This window comes from Saccoglossus kowalevskii, chromosome 5 (genome assembly GCF_978046115.1).
Source record: "Saccoglossus kowalevskii chromosome 5, keSacKowa6.1, whole genome shotgun sequence".
Taxonomy (NCBI): domain Eukaryota; kingdom Metazoa; phylum Hemichordata; class Enteropneusta; family Harrimaniidae; genus Saccoglossus; species Saccoglossus kowalevskii.
In genome coordinates, this window is record NC_140645.1 from 25,675,890 (window position 1) to 25,699,460 (window position 23,571).

At 33.9% G+C, this 23,571-nt stretch overlaps 1 protein-coding gene across 1 annotated transcript; it reads left to right on the top strand.

The window, feature by feature from the left end:
* The first annotated feature begins 11,767 nt into the window (after window positions 1-11,767).
* On the top strand, window positions 11,768-23,004 carry LOC146745938 (synaptogenesis protein syg-2-like). The gene is made up of 10 exons (XM_085498833.1): window positions 11,768-12,029; window positions 14,384-14,665; window positions 16,592-16,912; window positions 18,383-18,685; window positions 18,798-19,121; window positions 19,975-20,304; window positions 20,419-20,718; window positions 21,073-21,207; window positions 22,554-22,729; window positions 22,858-23,004. Exons 1-10 carry the CDS (start codon window positions 11,768-11,770, stop codon window positions 23,002-23,004), a joined length of 2,580 nt encoding a protein of 859 aa, XP_085354959.1.
* The last annotated feature ends 567 nt before the right edge of the window (window positions 23,005-23,571 follow it).

Below are 23,571 nucleotides of genomic sequence, written 5' to 3' on the forward strand. Positions count from 1 at the left end.
GTTCTCTAGATCACATTATTGTACACGTTATTGTTCTCTAGATTGCATTAGTGTACTCGTTATTGTTTTCTAGATCGCATTATTGTACACGTTATTGTTCTCTAGATTACATTAGTGTACACTGTATTGTTCTCTAGATCGCATTAGCGTACACGTTATTGTTCTCTAGATTGCATTAGTGTACTCGTTATTGTTTTCTAGATCGCATTAGTGTACATGTTATTGTTCTCTAGATTGTATTTGTGTACACGTTATTGTTCTCTAGATCGCATTAGTGTACACGTTATTGTTCTCTAGCTTGCATTACTGTACACGTTATTGTTCTCTAGATCGCATTAGTGTACACGTTATTGTTCTCTAGATAGCATTAGTGTACACGTTATTATTCTCTAGATCACATTATTGTACACGTTATTGTTCTCTAGATTGCATTAGTGTACTCGTTATTGTTTTCTAGGTTGCATTAGTGTACTCGTTATTGTTTTCTAGATTGCATTAGTGTACTCGTTATTGTTTTCTAGATCGCATTAGTGTACATGTTATTGTTCTCTAGATTGCATTAGTGTACACGTTATTGTTCTCTAGATTGCATTAGTGTACACGTTATTGTTATCTAGATTGCATTAGTGTACACGTTATTGTTCTCTAGATCACATTAGTGCACATGTTATTGTTCTCTTGATCACATTAGGGTACATGTTATTGTTCTCTAGATTGCATTAGCGTACATGTTATTGTTCTCTAGATTGCATTAGTGTACACGTTATTGTTCTCTAGATCGCATTGGTGTACACGTTATTGTTCTCTAGATCGCATTAGTGTACACGTTATTGTTCTCTAGATCACATTATTGTACACGTTATTGTTCTCTAGATTGCATTAGTGTACTCGTTATTGTTTTCTAGATTGCATTAGTGTACTTGTTATGGTTTTCTAGATCACATTATTGTACACGTTCTTGTTCTCTAGATTGCATTAGTGCAAACGTTATTGTTCTCTCGATTGTATTAGGGCACACGTTATTGTTCTCTTCATTGCATTTGTGTAAACGTTATTGTTCTCTAGATTATATTAGGGTGCACGTTATTGCTCTCTTCATTGCATTTTGTAAACGTTATTGCTTTCTAGATTGCATTAGAGTAAACGTTATTGTTCTCTAGATCGCATTAGTGTACTCGTTATTGTTCTCTAGATTGCATGAGTGTACACGTTATTGTTCTCTCGATTGTATTAGGGCACACGTTATTGTTCTCTTCATTGCATTTGTGTAAACGTTATTGTTCTCTAGATTCTATTAGGGTGCTCGTTATTGCTCTCTTCATTGCATTTGTGTAAACGTTATTGTTTTCTATATTGCATTAGAGTACACGTTACTGTTTTCTAGATTGCATTAGAGTACACGTTATTGTTCTCTAGATCGCATTAGTGTACACGTTATTGTTCTCTAGATCACATTAGTGCACACGTTATTGTTATCTAGATCACATTAGTGTACACGTTATTGTTCTCTAGATCGCATTAGTGTACACGTTATTGTTCTCTAGATCACATTATTGTACACGTTATTGTTCTCTAGATTGCATTAGTGTACTCGTTATTGTTTTCTAGATCGCATTATTGTACACGTTATTGTTCTCTAGATTACATTAGTGTACACTTTATTGTTCTCTAGATCGCATTAGTGTACACGTTATTGTTCTCTAGATTGCATTAGTGTACTCGTTATTGTTTTCTAGATCGCATTAGTGTACATGTTATTGTTCTCTAGATTGCATTAGTGTACACGTTATTGTTCTCTAGATCGCATTAGTGTACACGTTATTGTTCTCTAGCTTGCATTACTGTACACTTTATTGTTCTCTAGATCGCATTAGTGTACACGTTATTGTTCTCTAGATAGCATTAGTGTACACGTTATTGTTCTCTAGATCACATTATTGTACATGTTATTGTTCTCTAGATTGCATTAGTGTACTCGTTATTGTTTTCTAGGTTGCATTAGTGTACTCGTTATTGTTTTCTAGATTGCATTAGTGTACTCGTTATTGTTTTCTAGATCGCATTAGTGTACATGTTATTGTTCTCTAGATTGCATTAGTGTACACGTTATTGTTCTCTAGATTGCATTAGTGTACACGTTATTGTTCTCTAGATTACATTAGTGTACACGTTATTGTTCTCTAGATCACATTATTGCACATGTTATTGTTCTCTAGATCACATTAGGGTACACGTTATTGTTCTCTAGCTTGCATTAGTGTACACGTTATCGTTCTCTAGATCGCATTAGTGTACACGTTCTTGTTCTCTAGTTCGCATTAGTGTACACGTTATTGTTCTCTAGATCACATTATTGTACACGTTATTGTTCTCTAGATTGCATTAGTGTACTCGTTATTGTTTTCTAGATTGCATTAGTGTACTTGTTATGGTTTTCTATATCACATTATTGTACACGTTATTGTTCTCTAGATTGCATTAGTGTACATGTTATTGTTCTCTAGATCGCATTAGTGTACACGTTATTGTTCTCTATATTGCATTAATGTACACGTTTTTGTTCTCTAGCTTGCATTAGTGTACACGTTATTGTTTTCTAGATTGCATTAGTGTACTTGTTATGGTTTTCTATATCACATTATTGTACACGTTATTGTTCTCTAGATTGCATTAGTGTACACGTTATTGTTCTCTAGATCGCATTAGTGTACACGTTATTGTTCTCTATATTGCATTAATGTACACGTTTTTGTTCTCTAGATCGCATTAGTGTACACGTTATTGTTCTCTAGATCACATTAGTGTACACGTTATTGTTCTCTAGATTGTGTTAGTGTACATGTTATTGTTCTCTAGATCACATTATTGTACACGTTATTGTTCTCTAGATTGCATTAGTGTACATGTTATTGTTCTCTGGATCGCATTAGTGTACATGTTATTGTTCTTTAGATTGCATTAGTGTACACGTTATTGTTCTCTAGATCGTATTAGTGTACACGTTATTGTTCTCTAGATTGCATTAGTGTACACGTTATTGTTCTCTAGATTACATTAGTGTACACGTTATTGTTCTCTAGATCACATTATTGCACATGTTATTGTTCTCTAGATCACATTAGGGTACATGTTATTGTTCTCTAGATTGCATTAGCGTACATGTTATTGTTCTCTAGATTGCATTTGTGTACACGTTATTGTTCTCTAGATCGCATTGGTGTACACGTTATTGTTCTCTAGATCGCATTAGTGTACACGTTATTGTTCTCTAGCTTGCATTAGTGTACACGTTATCGTTCTCTAGATCGCATTAGTGTACACGTTCTTGTTCTTTGGTTCGCATTATTGTACACGTTATTGTTCTCTAGATCACATTATTGTACACGTTATTGTTCTCTAGATTGCATTAGTGTACTCGTTATTGTTTTCTAGATTGCATTAGTGTACTTGTTATGGTTTTCTAGATCACATTATTGTACACGTTATTGTTCTCTAGATTGCATTAGTGTACTCGTTATTGTTCTCTAGATCACATTAGTGTGCACGTTATTGTTCTCTAGATCACATTAGTGTACACGTTATTGTTCTCTAGATCGCATTAGTGTACACGTTATTGTTCTCTATATTGCATTAATGTACACGTTTTTGTTCTCTAGATCGCATTAGTGTACACGTTATTGTTCTCTAGATCACATTAGTGTACACGTTATTGTTCTCTAGATTGTGTTAGTGTACATGTTATTGTTCTCTAGATCACATTATTGTACACGTTATTGTTCTCTAGATTGCACTAGTGTACATGTTATTGTTCTCTGGATCGCATTAGTGTACATGTTATTGTTCTTTAGATTGCATTATTGTACACGTTATTGTTCTCTAGATTGCATTAGTGTACACGTTATTGTTCTCTAGATCACATTATTGTACACGTTATGTTCTCTAGATCACATTAGTGTACACGTTATTTTTCCCTAGATTGCATTAGTGTAAATGTTATTATTCTCTTGAGTGCATTAGTGTACACAATATTATTGGGCAGTGATAACAATAAGATTAATCTCGTTGTAACGTGCTATATATTCATTTTGTAAAAAGTGTCAGATTGGACGATTATTGGCATGAGACTTGTTTGGTCAAAAATAAGAGATTGGTCAAACAGATTGTAAAAGATAATTATGTCTGAGTTTATATAGATGGCACTTCAATTATCCACTTCCAGGCGTATTTGTGGTTCCTCTCAAAGGTCAAATTATGTATATGCATATATTATATATATAAATAAATCTTGCTATGTAAACACAGTAATACAAATTATGATTTGTACAAAGTGAACGGTGAACTGATTTATCAGTTCGCTTTCGGTATATGCGTCATCATAAATAAAATGAAATCTATAAGACGTTACGCAATAAGAGAAAGCATCACGCAGTATTCAGGACATTATTTCACGAATGTGTACGTCATACATATAGACAGAGGAAAAAGCAAGTTTATTGAAAAATTTTGTTGAATATTGTAAATATTAAATCTACATTGTTAGTTTCGCGAAACGACTATGAAGCTGTGATGAAATAGCACAACATTAACGTGTATCAAATGCGGTTTATTTTGTCCAGTTTCTGGTGAGTTGTTTAAATTGCATATACGTTCTTTGTTCTGTACATTTAACGAGTTAGTATTGGAAACAAATTGAAAGTAATGTTAGAATCATGGAATATGGGCAGACATATTAATTTCAAAGCAGGTGACATTCACCAGAATGTTTTGAACCTGCTGGTAATTTACTATAATTATTGCTTTAAACGACCGAACGATGTAGCGAGTGCAAACATTTTTATTAAGTAAATATAATCATTAATAACACAATATGACAGGAAATATGTTAAAATTCATGAACACTCTCTTTTTATATACGCAGTGCTCCCTTTACGTTTTTCCATACGAGTGATTTATGTTTATTTTTAGTAAACTAATACAATACGACACTGATAACGTCCTATCGAAGCATGTCAAGTGTTTGAAGATCGTTGACCTACACGATAATGTAAGCATATTTACATACCAACTAGGAGATATCAGGGTATAACCAGGTCAGTGACCAGCACGCGTGTTTCAATTGTGAAATATAACTCAAGTAACGTCTCCGAGTAATGTTATCATAAAGATGTAAACATTTTGTAATTCTTAAAATAAAATCATAAATTCAACACACCATCTAGTAAACGGCCTTTCTTTTAAATAACACTAATAAAGCACCGTTTTTTTTTTGGCGAGTTCCCTATGTACGGTAAAAATACGGTAAAAGTGAAGTTAGTGCCAAGGTGTACATAGCTGTAAACTTGCTAGTACTGTTGTACTCTCACTCGCTTCGCTCATGAAAATACGGCAGCCGCTGCAGGGTACAAAGCACCACGATTGAAAATAACTTCCATACGCAACGAAAACCACGGGAAGGGTGTGGGGTTCTCTCATATTAAGCTACTTTAATGTTTATATAGGTAAAGCCTCTTGTTACATTTGTTTGTATGGCATCAACAAATAAAATGGCACACAATTGAACGGCGAACAATGACATGAACAACAACGCAGCGTTTAGGTCAATTGTATTTAATCAGACACGTTCGGGGTTTGTTGTTCGGCCCGAACCTGGGCTTACGTAAGCAGTATAACGAAATAAATGATCTGCCTTAAATGAGAGTTATTAACTTGTGTTGAATACATTTAACGGGCATTTGCATGTCTAAGAAACTCCCATATTGTTTTCAGTGGGTTCATTACAGCCTTGGGTCATTAATAGTTATAGTTTTATAGTGCTCGTATCTATATTCCCTATATGTGGTTTTCAGAAAATTTTAGATTAAATCAGAACACATTCATTTCTATCACAAACCGTCGGAAATTAATCTAGTAAAATATATACTCTTCACGGTGTCATATATCGATGTAGGAACTACATATGTCACCCCAATAACTACACTGGCATTTGTTTAGTAGTCACAAAAACACGTGGCGCACACGATGATACGTGACTAACGTGAGTACTACATCGTATTGAAATGAACGATACTATATAATACAGTGTTAAAGTACAACCCCCAGCTTTAAAATAATTTTCTTGCCAAGATGCAGTTAGTTTGGAATTATACCTGGTAACTATTGTCTCTATATTATTTTCCGTGTTACTTGTATTACATTATAAAACAAAAACATCAATAATGCTATGACAATCGGTGGGTGTTTAAGTTGTCGTAATATTATCATTTATAATGTTAGGTGTTATTTGCGATTCAATGATATACACAGAGAGCGTCAGTTAATTTTTAACTTATTTCTTCCAAACATCGCAATTTTTATTTTGTTTATTCGAGGGATTAATAAGTCACGAACGTGATTTGCGACTCTATTAATATGAGTAATTGTATGTTAATATGTGGAAAGCCGACCCATTGTTATAATTAATAGTTGCATTGCAGGGAATGTATCGATATCGCTTCAACAGATAAATAGACAAGGAATCTGAATGTAAGCGATTAGAATTCGAGTGCACAAACACAGTCCCGTTTCACTGTTTGTTTGTATTGTTTTTAAATGCAAGGTATTCTAGAAAAGTACAAACAAGTTATTAAAATTTTTAGTTTGTACAAGTAGTTTGCAATCGGTAACAACGAAGCTTATTTCAAGAAATGTATGTTTCATTTTATTCTATAAATTAAATAACATAATAATGATAATCAACCTACAATGTAGGTGCAATGCATTATTTGTTTTCTGTTTTACTTTCAAGTTACAGATTGAAAAATCAAAAATACATCGATATTTCATTTAGAATATTTATTGCGTGGGCCATTAACACATGTGATGAAAACGATTAAGTCATAATTATTTAAAGGTTAAAGGTTATTACGATTGGAGGACAATTGTCAGCATCTGCAAATAGCTTATTCGTTGTTTCGCTTATCATCGACTTCTTATGAATGAAAGAAAACATTGACTGCTCGCAGCAGGACAATATTTGTACAACGGCTGAAGCTATAGTTTTTTATTACGTGTTTATCAGTCAATTGTAAACAAATCGTTTTCAAAGCACTTGGGAGATTTCTATTAAGAATACTATATTATATGAGGGTGTGACATATGTAAGTTGATAATTCAGTGTTTTTGACACTGTCAATGATACATTTTAATATGTGGTATGTTAATAACATAAGACTTGACCTACTAATATAATGTCAACGTACGTTTTTGTTTAATGTTGCTAAAGCTATCAATGACCTACAATTTCGTTAACTCGAGCTGTCGATACAAATACAGAGCAATTAGCGGCTACACGTAAGCATGAACTGTAATACATACAGTATTATGAGTGAGATTAAGGTCGAAAAAAATGTATTCATAGTTTACTTTATTCTCCGTTTAATTTGAAAAGTTTAGTTAAATCAACTATGTTCTTGCCCAATAAACTGATTGATATTCACTTCTGAATCACGAACTTTGGAAGAAGAAGATTGAGGAGCCAAATGTTTATTCACGGGCAATCAATTCCAATTATATTTTGGCAAATATATGTATAAATGTGCTATAAGACAAGCGACTTTGAATGAATTATTAAAATTTCTATGCGAACATATGTGTACAATTCTTCATTTCGTGGCTATAAGTTCAATTTTGCATTTTTGTAAAATGTTTCGTGGTTTCATTACAAAAATACATTCAATATTATCTGGTAAACGATATATGCAACTTATTTGCATATTTTATGAATAATGATTTTCTCTACGTCATATATCATAGCTCAAATAGTTATGTAGTGCAGTTTACGTTTTTGAATACATATGTTATGGCTGCTTTCCGTACTCAATGCTTATTAAAGATTTCTTATATTGTCTAAATTAGAATTTAACGAAAACATGCAAGTTTATTTGTATGTTTATTTGAATAATGGTGCATTCACTTGCGCAAGATAAAGAGACACACTTATTGAAGTGCCTTCTTATCACGGTCTCGAGGTGGGCCGTGTGGCTTCGAAGCTGCGTCGCTTACGTGCAGATACTTTATTATAAGTAAAAGCAATGAATAATTATTGAATTATTAATCTATTATTTGAATGTCAGGATATATGGTTATAATTATACAATCAATTGTTCACACAAGTGTCATGTGATAGACTCATGTGAAAACATAAATTTGGGCAGTCAGTTACGTGATCACAAAAGAAAATTTCAACATATATGACTGCAAAGCCAAATTAATAATGAATAAGTATCCGTGAATGGTTTATTATCTGCGATAGTACATGACCGCGCCAACTTTCTGAAAAAAAGCTATTTGCATCGATGATGGAGCTATTCACATATTTCCGTAGCTACCTCAACTACATATCATGTTATCCCCACCATAGTAGGAACTCTATCCCATTCAATTATTTTTACGACTCATTATACGAATATCAACTACGAGCAGTAGTTTTCAGAGTGTTTTGATTATTTTAGTGTGCGTGGATACCCAGAGCATATTATAAAACCAGCAAACCTTATACGACATGTATCTCCAGACCTAATCACCTAATGATAGTGATGTTCCGTTTTTCACAACCTGCAATCCTGCATTTCTAAACATTTCTCATTCTCTTCGAACGTATTTCCTCTTCTCCTAGTTAATGAGCCTATTGTTTCATACAAACGTTGTGCAAATCCAGGTGATAAACTCACTAAATCTAAATCCATTGATAAGCGCGCACTAACAGCCAAAGAAGTCCGTACTCCCTGCAAGTTCAAACGTCTTGTTACATGCAGTCATATTATTCATTGTATAACTTTTAGCAGTTTGGCCATTAGGTATACTATATACACCATCCATCTTCATATTACCTGTAACACTGCCAACGTGATATTCATCATTAAGTGTGATGTTTGTAACATTAGATATATTAGCGAAATATTGTATAAACTTAAGACCAGGCTGTTACATTATCTTTCATATATTCATATTCAGAAACACTATACTTAACTACCTATACCACTTTATTTCAATGTCTTTTAATCATTATGCAAGAAACCTTAAGATAATGTTTTTCAATTGAATTTTTAAATATATGTTCTTCGCCAGAGTCACGGTGTTATCTCAACACACAAACGTTGGTCACTGGTGGTTTTAATATGAAGGATAAACGTATATAATTTCAACCTCTACACTATTTTTTATTTATTTCATTATAGCATCACATCCATCATTTGGCAAATTCAGCCAATGATAAACCTGCACAAACTCTGCCACACAGGATTCACACACTATATATGTAGGATCCAATGTCCTTTATTTCCCTTTTCATTTTTGTCGATATTTACTTGTCAGTCGATACAGTTTGATTAATTACTATCTACTTGTAGTACTATATTTGACAATGATGACATTTTGCATATATTATCCTGTGAGCACATTTTAATGTTATAACTATAATTCATCTGTAGCTTTGGTTTATAGATGTTTACACCACCTACACCGAAATGTCACCTTGATTAAAACAAAATACAGCGAAGTTATTGAAATGAGTGTGATCTATATTCAAATTTATTGTATTGCAGTCATTTACATTTGCACACCATTACCAGCATCAGTTAATGCTGATTGATCCGCCGGCTTAATAACAATTAAAAATGTATAGTGAAATATTATGTTTGATTTGTTGTTGTAACCTCATTATCTTTCTTTATGTAATGAATACGAACAGCTTACAAAATTGTGTATTAAATGACTGATAAGGTATGTTCTATTGAGAAAAAAAGCTTCATCAGTAATTTTCGGCTCTGTTTTCTAATAATGAAAATGCATTTTACACATTACCTGGGTTTTGACATTGCTTTAAAAACTAAGCTACCTCTATATGAATATCTTATTCTCAAACATGTTTCATTGCTTCGTATATTAAATATTACATAAATACTATATCGGCATTGCTAATTAATTGGTTAATTGAATGATGTGTATATGTACATTTGTATATTTGTATATGTACATATGATTATCTCAGGAGACGTAATATCCTACAATGGCGATTGCTATTGGAATAATGACATTCCCTCGAATTGTGGCTGTAGCTGTGGAACTTTCGGTCAGTTCTTCTGTAAAAAATGAAAAACAATGTATTCAGGTACAATATAATTCAAGGAAACGCAAAGATAACAAAGCTAGTGATATTAAAGGTGTTTTAAAGAAGTATTTAAAAAACTGTACTAAAGAAATAGGTTATTTGTTGATGATTTGTATAATAAAGTTTTCACAACTAACAGGTGTATTGAGGTGATCAGTCATACCACTCGATGGTTATGACACGTATAGAGCATCTCTTTCCTGCTACATTTAATCATAGTTTTCTGAACATCAAAGTGATTAACACAAATTTAATCTTTCTAGATTAGGGCCGTTATATCTCAAATTGTCTTGCATTTGATGAGCCTTGAATTGTTTACGCAGGCTATTTGTATTTCTAAAATGTATGTTTTCCATCTAATTGTTACTATCAAACGATAAGGCATATAGCCATAATGGTAAAATACACGAAATAAAAGGAAATGACCATATTATTTATAGACTGTTTGACAAAAAAGATGCATTAATCTAGAACATTTGGACAATGTTTCATTGAAACAAATGGTAATGTGCCTCACATGAATAGTAAAATAGAAGCATGACGCTAGATGGCGCTGTCGACACAAACTGTGAATGGCAGATACATGTTAACATTAACAATAATGTAGTCGTATATCAGAGAAGAACACACGATTTATTTAATATATATTAACGATTTATTAATTGTGACTTACCTAAAACTGTGAGATACAAATAATCGTCATATGAAAACCCAGCTGTAGTGACTTCACACCAATATTGATCAGTGTCTTCAGTTACAGTGTCCGTGATCTGTAACGTTGCTATGCCTATAACAGTGTGTCTATTATAACCGGGTTGAGGCAACTGAGTATCATTTATGCCGACTCGAATAACCATGTCTCCTTCTGAAATACTGTCTCCCCTGTACCATGACAATATAGATGGAAGGTCTGTTGTGTAATTACAATGAAGATTTGCATCCTCTCCTTCCGTAACGTTGACGTCATTCCCGGCTTTTATATCAACAAGTGTATCACACTCTTCAATTAAAAAATATCAATATCGACGTAATATTAGTAAATGAACTTGCGTGTTAGACCTCCAAAAATATACATGTACAAATATATAATTAAGACGTACCTTTAAAATATGACAAATACAGACATATATACACAATCAAAGCTACGGAACTCACTCGATGCAGCATGTTGTCGTGTTGTCACGGTAATAATGTGTTCACAGTGCACCATGGGTGATTTTAAAACATAAGTTACACATTAGTATAATCAGATCGACTAGGAATACGAACTCCTAGTAACTAAGTTTGGTGGAAATGTATGTAAAATCAGCACACTCATTATGGCTGCTGTTTTTGATGCGCACATTGTGTGACGGATCTGGTGAGTTAAACGTTCTTTGCCGAAGATGGTAGATTCTAATCACACGAAAACTGCACCATATCATCTCAAGCTTGATCCTATGCATTATACTGATAATATAACTGTTAACTCTATATCACATATTTGAATAATATATATATTATTATTTATACACGATTTTTAACACAATACATTGACATATACTTACAGACAATTCATGTGGCCCTATAGTGACGATTACTTATCCAACAGTGAAGGCCTTGACGGGTGATAATGCAACGATGTACTGTGATGTTCAGTTTGATGCATGTACAAATTCTCTACTAACTGTGTCATGGTCTAACAGCTATGGTGAAATTGTTACTAAGATTGGAGATTATAAGCCAATTTATAACACTGACCTATCTGATGATTTTACAATGATTGAAGATTATAGTTTATATGTAGAAAACTGCAAAGTCGAGAATAGCGACCAGTATGAATGTCGAGCTACTGAGTTTATGGGTGCTGCTGATACTGGTACAGTACAATTTATTGTAGAAGGTATGTTGTATTCTATAATTTAATCGCATTTTCACATATTCTGCCTGATGTTATACGTGACTACATCAGACGTATGTGTATGAGAATTAAGTCGAATTACTGAAGTAAATATATTTATATGTCAACGTATTTTACGAAATTGATAAATTAGATGATCTGACAGACAATATAAATAATTGCGAAGATAAATTCAACATTACATTATAACATTAGTATTAGCAGTGCATTTTATTACGTCATCGCTGCACTCAAGACAATTTACAATGTTGTATTTAATATTGGCCTCAGTGCCCAATTCAATTGTGTACTCGGAGAATAAATGGAACATCAACGGTCAAACTGCATGCCAGACGTCTCATAGGCGAACATAATTTACGGTATTCATAGAGGACTGTTGTAAACAAAATACCCATTATTTTAGTGTAAACCGGTGTGTAATGTACATATGCCGGTTACAAAACATGCTTATTAAACACAGAAACGAACTATATTTGTAACTTACATACTAAAAACTTTATTTTTTTAAGTTCCCACAACCTGACGTCAGCCGGACAAATATTGTTCAAAATAAATTAGTTCTTGAATTAGTCACAATAGTTGGTTGCTAACAACGTATCAATAGCTGAAGTACTGCGGTATATATTATTTTATCAGTAAGATTAATTCGTCCTTCATAGGACAACATTCAAGTAGGTACAGAAGGGTAGCTACACATCAAGTAACATCGATGTATTGTTAAGAGTAATCACACAGCAGCTATTGTTACAGTTTCTGGGTTCAACTCCAAACATTCGATGTGAGTGAATTCAGTTTTTTTTTCAAATTTAACAAAGTTGTTTTATAAACGATAAGTGGCCATTATAACGCGAAGATGTGTATGGTACACGGGATTTTTCAGTCGTGTAGGTGCGGATTATTGAACCAGTGAATAATGACGTGTTGTGTTTCTTCTTGCAAACACGCAACTAAATTTTGAATTTGCAATCGCAAATTCGGTGATTACAGAAACAATTAATACATTGCTAAGGATAATCACCTGACGCTTATAATGGTCTGTAATTGCTTTGCAATCGTTGGCCAGGTGTTCCTTTGTAAAAAAAAAAAAAACTTTCGTTTCCGATTGAATTGTTTTCGTGGTGAAGATTGACTTCCTGTATTAAACGCAGCGGTCTTTGCTGGCTGTGAATAGGGTTGTGCGACATCAGCGGGAGAACTGACGTGAATAGTTTTCATTTCTTTTCGAATGGCGTTTTGCAGATCTTAAGATCCGATTTGAAGTTACCATGGTAACATGCGAATGGATTGTGAATTTGGCCTAGGTCGCCGTATAAGTCCTCTTCATTTCCCGAGAGACTTGGGGCTGGGTTAGAAATTATAGTAGTTTTCAGAAGGTTTAGCCATGCACCCATTGCGATCGCATGTTAGCATAACATCGTTTCAAGAGGCCGACTGCCTTATCATAGTTCGCATTAGTTAGCCTCAAACCTTCAATTGTGCGAGCAGCCTCGCCAGTAAGTTGAGCACGGAAATATTGAAATTTCTGCAAATTGTCGAAATGGGGGTTTTCGTTTAAAGTGGAAAATAACGCATTCGTAAAACTCAACCACTGCAGTATGTCTCCACCAAATGCCGGTAAAATGAGCTTCAGCGAGATAATTGACCTTTTATGGCGAAGGCTCGCTGTAGGTAAACTAAAATAAATAGGTACGGGTTCTTCGGCGCTTATCTGCGGATTTTCTGTATGAGAATGGCGGTAAGTACGTCGGCTGTACTTACGCGTTTTTGTACGTAATTCGGTGAGATAATCTTGGAGGCGACAAAGACATCCTCTAGATCGGTTTCGTCGCTAATTTCGATGATGTCTGTATCGCTTTTTTATAGCGTAGTGTATTTAACATCTAGTAGTAGAGTTTTCAGTGACGTCATGACCTTCAAATGCATCAGTGTCAGAAATGGTCTACAGTCCATTTTGTTTAGTTTTATGAAATATTTACACTGAAACATTGAAAAATGGTCAGAAATGTTTAAACTGTAAAAATTTAATTCCTTTGGAAGATCAGTGAAAACACAGGGCAGTTACTGTTTATAAATCTTGGCCAGGCACATTGACACATGTGGTCTAGATATAGCTTCAGTTGTCAACGTCTACGCAGTACATAAATGGGTCCTACAATTACGAATCTAAATGGGATCTGTAGAGAGGTGGGGGGGATCAGGGCTACATTTTGTTGGGAATTATTCAAACATTTTGTGCTAAAACAATATTTTAACTTGATTTTCCACATTATTTAAAACAAATTTTATTTACTTCTTACGTGTGTGTAATTTATGACTACTTAGTCTTGTTTTTACAGACCCAGTCGCACCACATAACGCTGTGATAAATGCATCCCCAAATCCAGTGGCGGAAGGAAAAGATACACTTATCACATGTAGCTTTGATGGGATACCAACACCAACATACTCATGGTACAAACATGGCACAATACTACCAGACTACGATAGGTACTATGTAAATGATGATGGGAGTGAACTTCATATTAATGATGTAGATCGTCTTGATATGGACATTTTCACCTGCGAGGCTTATAATGATGTTGGTCACGAATTAACGTTCATCTTTTTAGAAGTTTATTGTATGTATCAGTACATTCATATAGTTGATATATATATATATATACGCGAATTCTATGATAGTGTCTTTGTATGAGTTTTTATATGTTTGATATATAACTGCGTGGGAAATATCCAGGACGTTAAGTCACTCCATATAAATTATACAAGCGAATCATAACACGAGTGTGTATATTCTCAATAACACAACCAGGAATAAATCGGCATACTGTTTAAAAATTGGAACACATGTTTGATGTGTGGCCCCAGTATATATTATGTATGTGTATAACGCATTGACGTTCTGAGTGTTATATAGTTTTATAGTTTTATATCACAATGAAGCACAAACATACATGAATATGAATTGCTAATTTAAAATCATCTAATTTCGATATGAAATGACACAGATGTGCAATAATATACTTGTTCATAATAAATGTCGACGTTTTCTTTTTAATATATATAATTTCTATATTATGGCCTAATTATTCCATTTATAAATATTCAGCACGTAGTTAGAATGCCAACTGAACTAAAGTGAATTGGACGATGTTATCTGGAGTTATCTAAAATTATTACCAAAATTTGTACTTTGATCGGGTGTCTCCCCCTTTTCAAAGTTTAACATAAATAGCATCTAAGATAGAGGCGGCATTGTTTCTGTAATCATCGGCCTTTGCGTTGAGCTGATAAATAAACTGTGACAGTAGAAAACGGTTAATCTCACATGTTAATTCCCTCACAAACACCAACCCAATTGACCACTCATCTTCGTGTTAGGTACGCGACCTGTCAATCCAGGTGGTATGATCATAATAAGTAGTTAATTAGAAGTGTACATCAACGTAACACACATGTGCGAACAAAAATAATTTTATAAAGTAGAAATCGCATTGGAACCAATACGAGTCTGGTTCGTTTTTATCCAACGTTATAGCAACTTTTCCGTTTTCTATTAACGGCAACTGAAATATTTAATTAAAATTCATAACGAGTTCGGATCGGGTAGCTGCTAGCAATTGTTGTACTGCGGCACCCAATATCATATACATCGTTTCGCACAACCTCTTGTAGCCTAACATAATATCAGACACTTTCGGCTACGCGTATACGCGATGATAAATGTGGAATGTTACGATGATGTACGCTCACTTCATTATTTAAATTGTCCACTTCATCAATTATTTTACGTGCAACATGCAGTTTATCGCATAATTTGAAAATTTACACTTTTACACATTTTAAACTAAGAGAACACATCTAACATGTAATCAACCTGCAAATGGCCTTTGTTTTGTATTTATGGTTTGCAGAGTAAACCGTAAAAAAGAATGACTAACGAACAATTCTTTTCTTGAGTTAGAATATGAGCAATGACTCTCCTCTGATTGTTTATTTCAAAGTCGAACTTCTTTGTGCAACCGCAGCCTCATTTAAAAAAAATGTTTTGATGACAATGAACTTAACAGTAAATTGAGCTGATGTTAAGACGACACTGTGTGCTAGTTTGCTCACTTCAGTCTTGCTATATACCAAAAATATAGCTTGTTCTAGGCCATGAATTCTCAGTCATGAATTATGATGATTAGTTTGCTGTATGAATCATGGTAATATAATTTGTCTTCTATGATACTTAAATATCTGTTAATGTGTTTATTTCATTGTATAATTTTCTTTCGGATAAAATATCATTAAAGTTTAGGCAATCTCTATAACTTTCTATTTTTTGGAATCTAAAGCTTTAAAAACTAACAATAAACAGTATGTGCATGGCGTCGATAAGGCTAGGTCAACTTCTTATTCCTGCGTTTGTATGAATTTTTAGTTTTAAAACGTTCTTCAATGGTCTATTGTAATTTTGAAAAGCTAAAATAGGAGAAGCTTATTTGATGTTTGAAGGTGCATTGTACAAATAAATGTTTGTATTCTATAATTAATTACAATAGATAAACCGGATCCTGATTGGCCAAATTGTTCATGCGCAAAAGTTTATTTTCAACACCCTGATTTTATCCAGGCTGGAGATATATTAACCATCCTATGTGAAGCTACCGAAGGTAATCCATTTCCATTGTTGGAGTGGTACAATGGTACCAATATTTTACAAGGGGACTATTCTACATCCGCTCCCAAAGATACGGACTTAACAACGAGTAATGAATATACTTGGACTCTAGATAAATACGACAATGATAAAACTTACACCTGTCGTGGAACACAGTTATCAAACATGCAGACATGTAATACTGGTGAATTAGACGTTTATTGTAAGTAAATTGATCTTTAAAATAAAATACGCAATGCTTGTATTCATATGTATTTAATGCCGAAAAATTATTTATCGCTTTTATATGCTTACCACATGACATTTGGAATTACGTAATCATACATTCATCCCAACGGGAACCACCAGTATGCATTCATATTCTGCCTACTTGGGTGTTTGGCTTGTGTGGCTTTAGTAATAAAATTTGAAATGATCAAAATTTGTGTTCGCTTGACTTGTTATATGTGACTAGTATTATTCTTTCTGTTTTTCAAAAGTAGTCTATTTTACCTAAAGCAATTTACCTAACGCAACAGTTTTAAAAACATATCGAGTGGTTTGAGTGCAAAGTAATCAGTAAATGCACATTAAAGCTTTCGAGAGATACGAAGATTAAATTATTATTACCTTACATATATACATGTTTCTATTTTTAATTAACATATATGTTATCTAATTTGAGAAAAACTGACTTGTTAAAAATATTAGTCCCTTAAAACATAGTAACCTTGTCGTCTAAATCAGCTATTTATTATAAAGCTACTTTTCTGGATATTTGAGACAGTTGTGGACATTTTTAAAGAGGGTATAATTGTTAGAATTATTGCATAAGTGATCACTTTATAATGGCGGTACCAACTGGGATAGCTGTACTTAAAATGTATAATGTGTGTTGCCTTGCCAAGCTTGACACGTCTTCCAAAGAATTGAATTGCAATACTCATTAGAACTTTGCATGTATTCCATATTTGAATTTCACGCCATTAATGCATCGCCAAGTTATATATGCATTCAACATATGTCTGAAATGTTGTCCAAAATGCAAATAGACGTCGTAAATATGTTGCCATATTTACATCATAACAACCGTCAACTAGGTCCAGATGAACACAACATAAGCGGATTTGGCTATATTTAGTGTGTGATATAATTACTTGCCTATCTGTATCAAACATATACTGTTATCATAGCAGCGCGTCGTCACTGCTGAATACCATTAAGGACCTTAAAATTTAGACAGCTATAGTTCATTCAACAATACGATGTGGTAATGTTAGAACATTGTTTTCAACCGAGGAAACATATGGCGCATAGCAATCAATTCAGAGTGTGCTCATATTTGATATAAGTCTAATAATGTTATGGGGTCAGGTTGATGATACAAAATAACAAATATTCATGCTCAACGATGAAAACGCCGCTAACTACGTCTTGTCAATCGCAAATGCTTGTTGGTATCTCTCATTTCATGAACTATGCTGTTTTAAAAAGCGACGCATAACACGAGTTATGATTGTTCTTCGATAATTAAATGCGATTTATGTTGTATGTGTTTAGGTAGAATCGTGTATGCGGTCATTAACTTGCAAGCAATTATGTAATGCGATGATATCTTCTACTTAGCCATTAATGTCATGCTTGATATACAAAGTGAGGATTGCTAAATAATATATTATGTTTCCGTCATCAGATTCTCCCGACGATCCAATATGCAACGAGTATGCTCAGTCTGGTACTTTCAGAGAAGGAAACTATGTCAATATCACATGCAAATCACTTGACGGGAATCCCCTGGCAACATTGAAATGGATCAATGGTTCCGACAACAACTCATTAATTGTGGCTAAACCTGAATACGGTGACCTTATCAGTGTTGCAGTGTATACTTGGATTCTCAGTAGAATTGACAATGGTGGATCATACATATGTGTGGCCAACAATGTTGTACAACTTGAGCCTCTCGTCTGTGAAAGTGGACCACTAAATGTGTCATGTAAGTTGTGACAAAACTGTTAAATAAGATGTACGTACCGATTGTACTACATTGTAGTATACATTCACATACACCTTACGTTGTAACTAACTTATCTCTATTTGTTTTGCAGTCAGCGCACTCTATGTTACCATTACTGATCCTGACCATTTATTAATATCGGGTGAAATTGTTAATTTGTTCTGCGTAACTGGAAGCAGCAATCCATATTCCTCTGTTGAATGGTTCCGGAATAACACGTTAATAGAAGATAATGTGTATGAACGCGTCGTGGATGTGACATATTCGAGGGGGGGACACAACGGATTTGTAACTAAAGAACAACTTCAGATCAATCTTGTTGCACAACATAATTCTGCAGTGTTCCATTGCGAGTCCTTATCTTATGTTGGCGCCAACAGAGTTAAGTCAAATGAAATTCTACTTAACGTAAACTGTAAGTTTAGTCATCTATACTTAGTCTAGTAAAATGTCTGTTCTCACTAAGTCAAAACGCTTTTATGACGTTGCTTACTTTAATTAGATGTATCACATATTGCTTGTTATCACACTTTGAAATTTAGTATTCCACGAACAGTCAAAATAAATATTCCTAGAAAATCTCCCCTCCTCAGTAAATATCAGCTGTATCCCATTTAAATCAAATGCTGAATAATCAGCTTCCGTCCCTGGATGAATGTTTCACCCGGCAGATCAAATAGAAGACGAGAATTTCTTTAGCAACTACAACTACATTACCACTATTTTTTTTATGAAGTACTTCGTAGCCTGCTCGTGATAGAACATTAGGGAACTCGCCAAATGTTAAAAAATATCATACCATGTAAACTGCAGTATTTTATATTCACACATTCTATACCAAGTGCAAACCACAGTGTAATTTTAGTTATAATTGAGATATTCATTCTTGGCCACTTAGCTACATTTACGTATATTTTCATTTTTTTTGTTTGTTTTAACTTAATGCGCGCGGAGTGACCATACCAAATGCCACTATTGATTGTAAATATTACGGAATATGCAGAGAAGTGTATTGTTCTAAAGACGTATCTTTAGCTTGGAGTGAGTAATAAGATAATCATGCTTGCAAAGTACCTGTAACAAAACAGATATTGTTGCGTATTTAGCTGATGGCTGCGTGTGCAGACGTACTGTGCAATATGGCAGTACACTTGCGTGTCTTTGAATTGAACTTTGTTCAATATGATCATTAAATGAATGTATCCTAAAAATATACTTAACAATGAACTTTTTTCTCTAAACACTATTATTGTTGTTAACCCTTACAGTTCCCCCGTCCGAAGATGTTGGTTGTCAGACACAACTTACCGGTTACAGCGGAACTTTAATTGAAGGTGAGAAGTTGACATTGACATGTACAACATGTAGCAGCAATCCTGCCTCCTATATTACGTGGTATAGAAATGGGGCACCAATAGATGAACACTTGAATGAATTGGAACACAGTGACGGCGCGTACCACGGCACTGTGACGTCACAGGTGTTGAGTTATACCGTCACACATATCGATCATGATGACATTTTGCAATGTGAAGCAGTTTATATTGAAAACTCTGAGATTCCTTATTTGTCTAACCATGTGATATTAGATGTTGAATGTAAGTACGAACCTGTCGTTTAATTACTTACCCAAATATGATCGCCTGTTAAATAATTTTATAAATTGAAGATATATAAATTCAATATACAATTTAATATCATCCACAATTCAGATTCTCCAATTGTCATCAACGAAATTCAAAATAGTTACTCACACGCCTCTGAGAACAACACTGCTGAACTGAAATGTGAAATAAACAGTAACCCTGTTGCGAATATCACGTGGTATAATAAAAGTGGCGATGTTATCAATAATGGATCCAAGACCCAAATTATGGATTTGGTTGTTGATACATATCTTAGTAGCATTTTGACTCTACGAGATGTAACCGAATATTTCTACGGGAATTATACGTGCAATGCGACGAATTATCTTAATACTGCTGAATTTATTATAGAACTGAGTGGACCTAGTAAGTTTTTGTTTATAATTTCAATGATTCATTATTTTTACTATTAATCACCAGAATATGTTTATTTTTACATTAGGTTTAGAATACATAAATTTAACTACAATTACTTAAATAAGTAAAGAAATATAATGAGTACCTGCTAAGTAATGTAATTTTGATGTAAAAATTAAAACAAATACATACACTGATTTGCATATCAAAAGATGAATAAATAGTAATGAAATATTCTGAAGCAATGGCATCTAAAACTAAAGTTTTGATGCTCTTAATTCACATGCAATATATTTATTTTTGAATAAATGTAACGAATACTGTGCATTATGAAACCACTCACGAAAATATTCTATATTGCAGTTTATTTGCCAGAGACTGGTGAATCATATTCAACTGCAATTACAATATGTCTGGTGCTGTCATTAATTCTTGCAATTGTAGACATTGTATTAGCTATATTGATATACAGAGAAGATTGGTTGAAACATAACACAAGTAAGTATGGTATAATATAATAATATGGGGTTATTATGAGTATGCACGAAGACAGTACAGCAGAGTATCGACCGACGCGCACCGGAGGACAGTGCGACGGTGTACTGTGTGAGTGCATACTTTGAGGAATCCTCGTAATAACCGATCCGATACAGGATGTCAATTATTTTAACAAATCATCATAATCAAGCATCATCTTCTGGATCCATACTTCTGACCTGTTATGTTCCAACTATATTACCATAAGCAAAACTATATATCTTAAATTTGATAACTAACGGGGACTGTGTCATGCAGCTTTTCCTTCATGGGTATGCCGAAACAAGAACAAAATCAGCGAACTTCTTTGTGTGGATTCCGGTTAAACCTTGGTGGCAGCCATATTTGTTTTTATTACTAGAAAACGCTTATGCGTGTACTCATACCCTATTTGGAATTCACATTTCCTAATAAGTTAGGATGAAAATACCCCGTAGGTGCCGTTAAAATACGGCACACTGTTACTTATGGCGTTACGGTGACAGATGTATAATAATAATGTATATCGTTAACAATTGTATTCGTTCGTACGATGATAATATATTTTTATATATTTATTGATTTTCAGCGTCTGAAGCAAGCGAGCAACCAATAAGTTTTGTTGATATGAGCCTTGTACTTAGCGCTCAACCAATCGTTCTTTTCCATCTCACGTTTTTAAATAGCTAAATAATAAACCAAATTATGTTTCTTCGTTCTTACAGTAATATAAACCACAATATATATTCTAATAGCGAAATCAGTGGCCTTCAATTGAACACAAATGCGGGATCTAGTAAGTAGAGCTTCGCTGTTCATGAAATATCTCTTTCCTGGTCAGAATTTGAAGTCACGTTGGTGATCAATATCGCGAACGTAGCCGCGGCGGAGGGGGATTTTCTGGTTAACGTGAAATATAAGTGAATCAAAAATGCGCTGGACAAATTTGAATTAAATAGATAAATGACGTTTTTTTAAATCTTTTTATTTCTACAATTTATGACCTGCTACCGTATACTACTACATTAATGGGAACGATGTTATTTACCATTATTACACACTTCCATTCAGTCGTGCAAAACAGTTAGAACATCTTGCCAGAGCAATGTACTATTTTAAAATTAATTTCACATTGTCTTTAGTACTTATACTATACTTATACTTAGTACTGCATAAGACACTGAGATGATGTGTATGTAAAACAAACTTGCCTCACAATATAATACCGGATGGTAGTAGCAGTGATCATTGTGTAAATGCTGGCAATTTATAGTATAATGTCGCCTTTTTTTCCATTTTTAATTTACGTACACTTTGTTCCTCTCCAGACTGTAACAATCAGCATATCGATACAAGACATGAAAATGGAGGAGATTTAGAATATGCAAACGTAGAACCAAACAGAGAGAAAAGACGTAAATCAAAAGCAGCTACTTCTACACATGGTGATCTGTCTATTGTAAATGATCGACACAATGAACATCGCACTCCTCATACGTCCAAGGTAAGTCATAAATACGCATGACTTCAAAAAAATAGTGACAACTGTTTCTAGTTTTAACATGGTTAAAGTTTTAGTTACATACATGCATTAATATTGTCATTTATTTTCAAATCAACTTTTAACTTCAGAATCCCGAGGTGGAGGACATACAATATGCTGATATTGAGTTCGAAGTACTGAGAAAACCTGTTCCCGGTGGTGGACGCGCCAAACCTACACGTGATGTGATGGCTACTCCAGAAACTCAGTATGCAACAATAGCATTCCCTCAGTAAGCCTATGCAGACTGAGGAACACTAAAGAATATAACTGACAAATATTGTTATTTTCGGCGCTTTCTTTATTCAACAAATCGGCATTTTATCTGAGCTTCTATCTAATTAGCTTTTTAGGCATCGCAACACATATTGGATAATTATTCAAAATCAGTGAACAGTATTGCATTGGATGGGTAGAAACAACAGACTTCAAACAATTATGGTCAATTAGGTGCAGTGTGCTGTTTGTGATTGCTGCTCGGTAAACGTGAACCACGATTCACTTGTACATTCACTAATGTATAATTATATCAGTTTAAAGGTTTTGAATCGTCCCTTGTTCCGTTATATAAATCGTGTGATTTATACTGACTGGTGTATTTATTTTACGTGTGTGAATAAATAACTCATGATGACTCATTCAATCACATATACTGGTATTTATTATTGCTGACTGCCACTGTCGTCACTTCTCGTTTACTGAATTATTTATAGCAATGTCATTTCATAGAGCGGTATAGTTTACGATTTTCAATAGCTTGACATAGTTGTGTATCGCGCAAAAATGTTTTTGATGCGCCGTCG

Bases quoted from the DNA above. Each gene is read 5' to 3' on its own strand.
- LOC146745938 (XM_085498833.1), top strand. From the start codon at position 11,768: ATGTACTGTGATGTTCAGTTTGATGCATGTACAAATTCTCTACTAACT. The intron at 16,913-18,382 runs GTAAGTAAATTG...TTCCGTCATCAG, and splicing joins TGGTGAATTAGACGTTTATT to ATTCTCCCGACGATCCAATA. The intron at 20,305-20,418 runs GTAAGTACGAAC...TCCACAATTCAG, and splicing joins TGTGATATTAGATGTTGAAT to ATTCTCCAATTGTCATCAAC.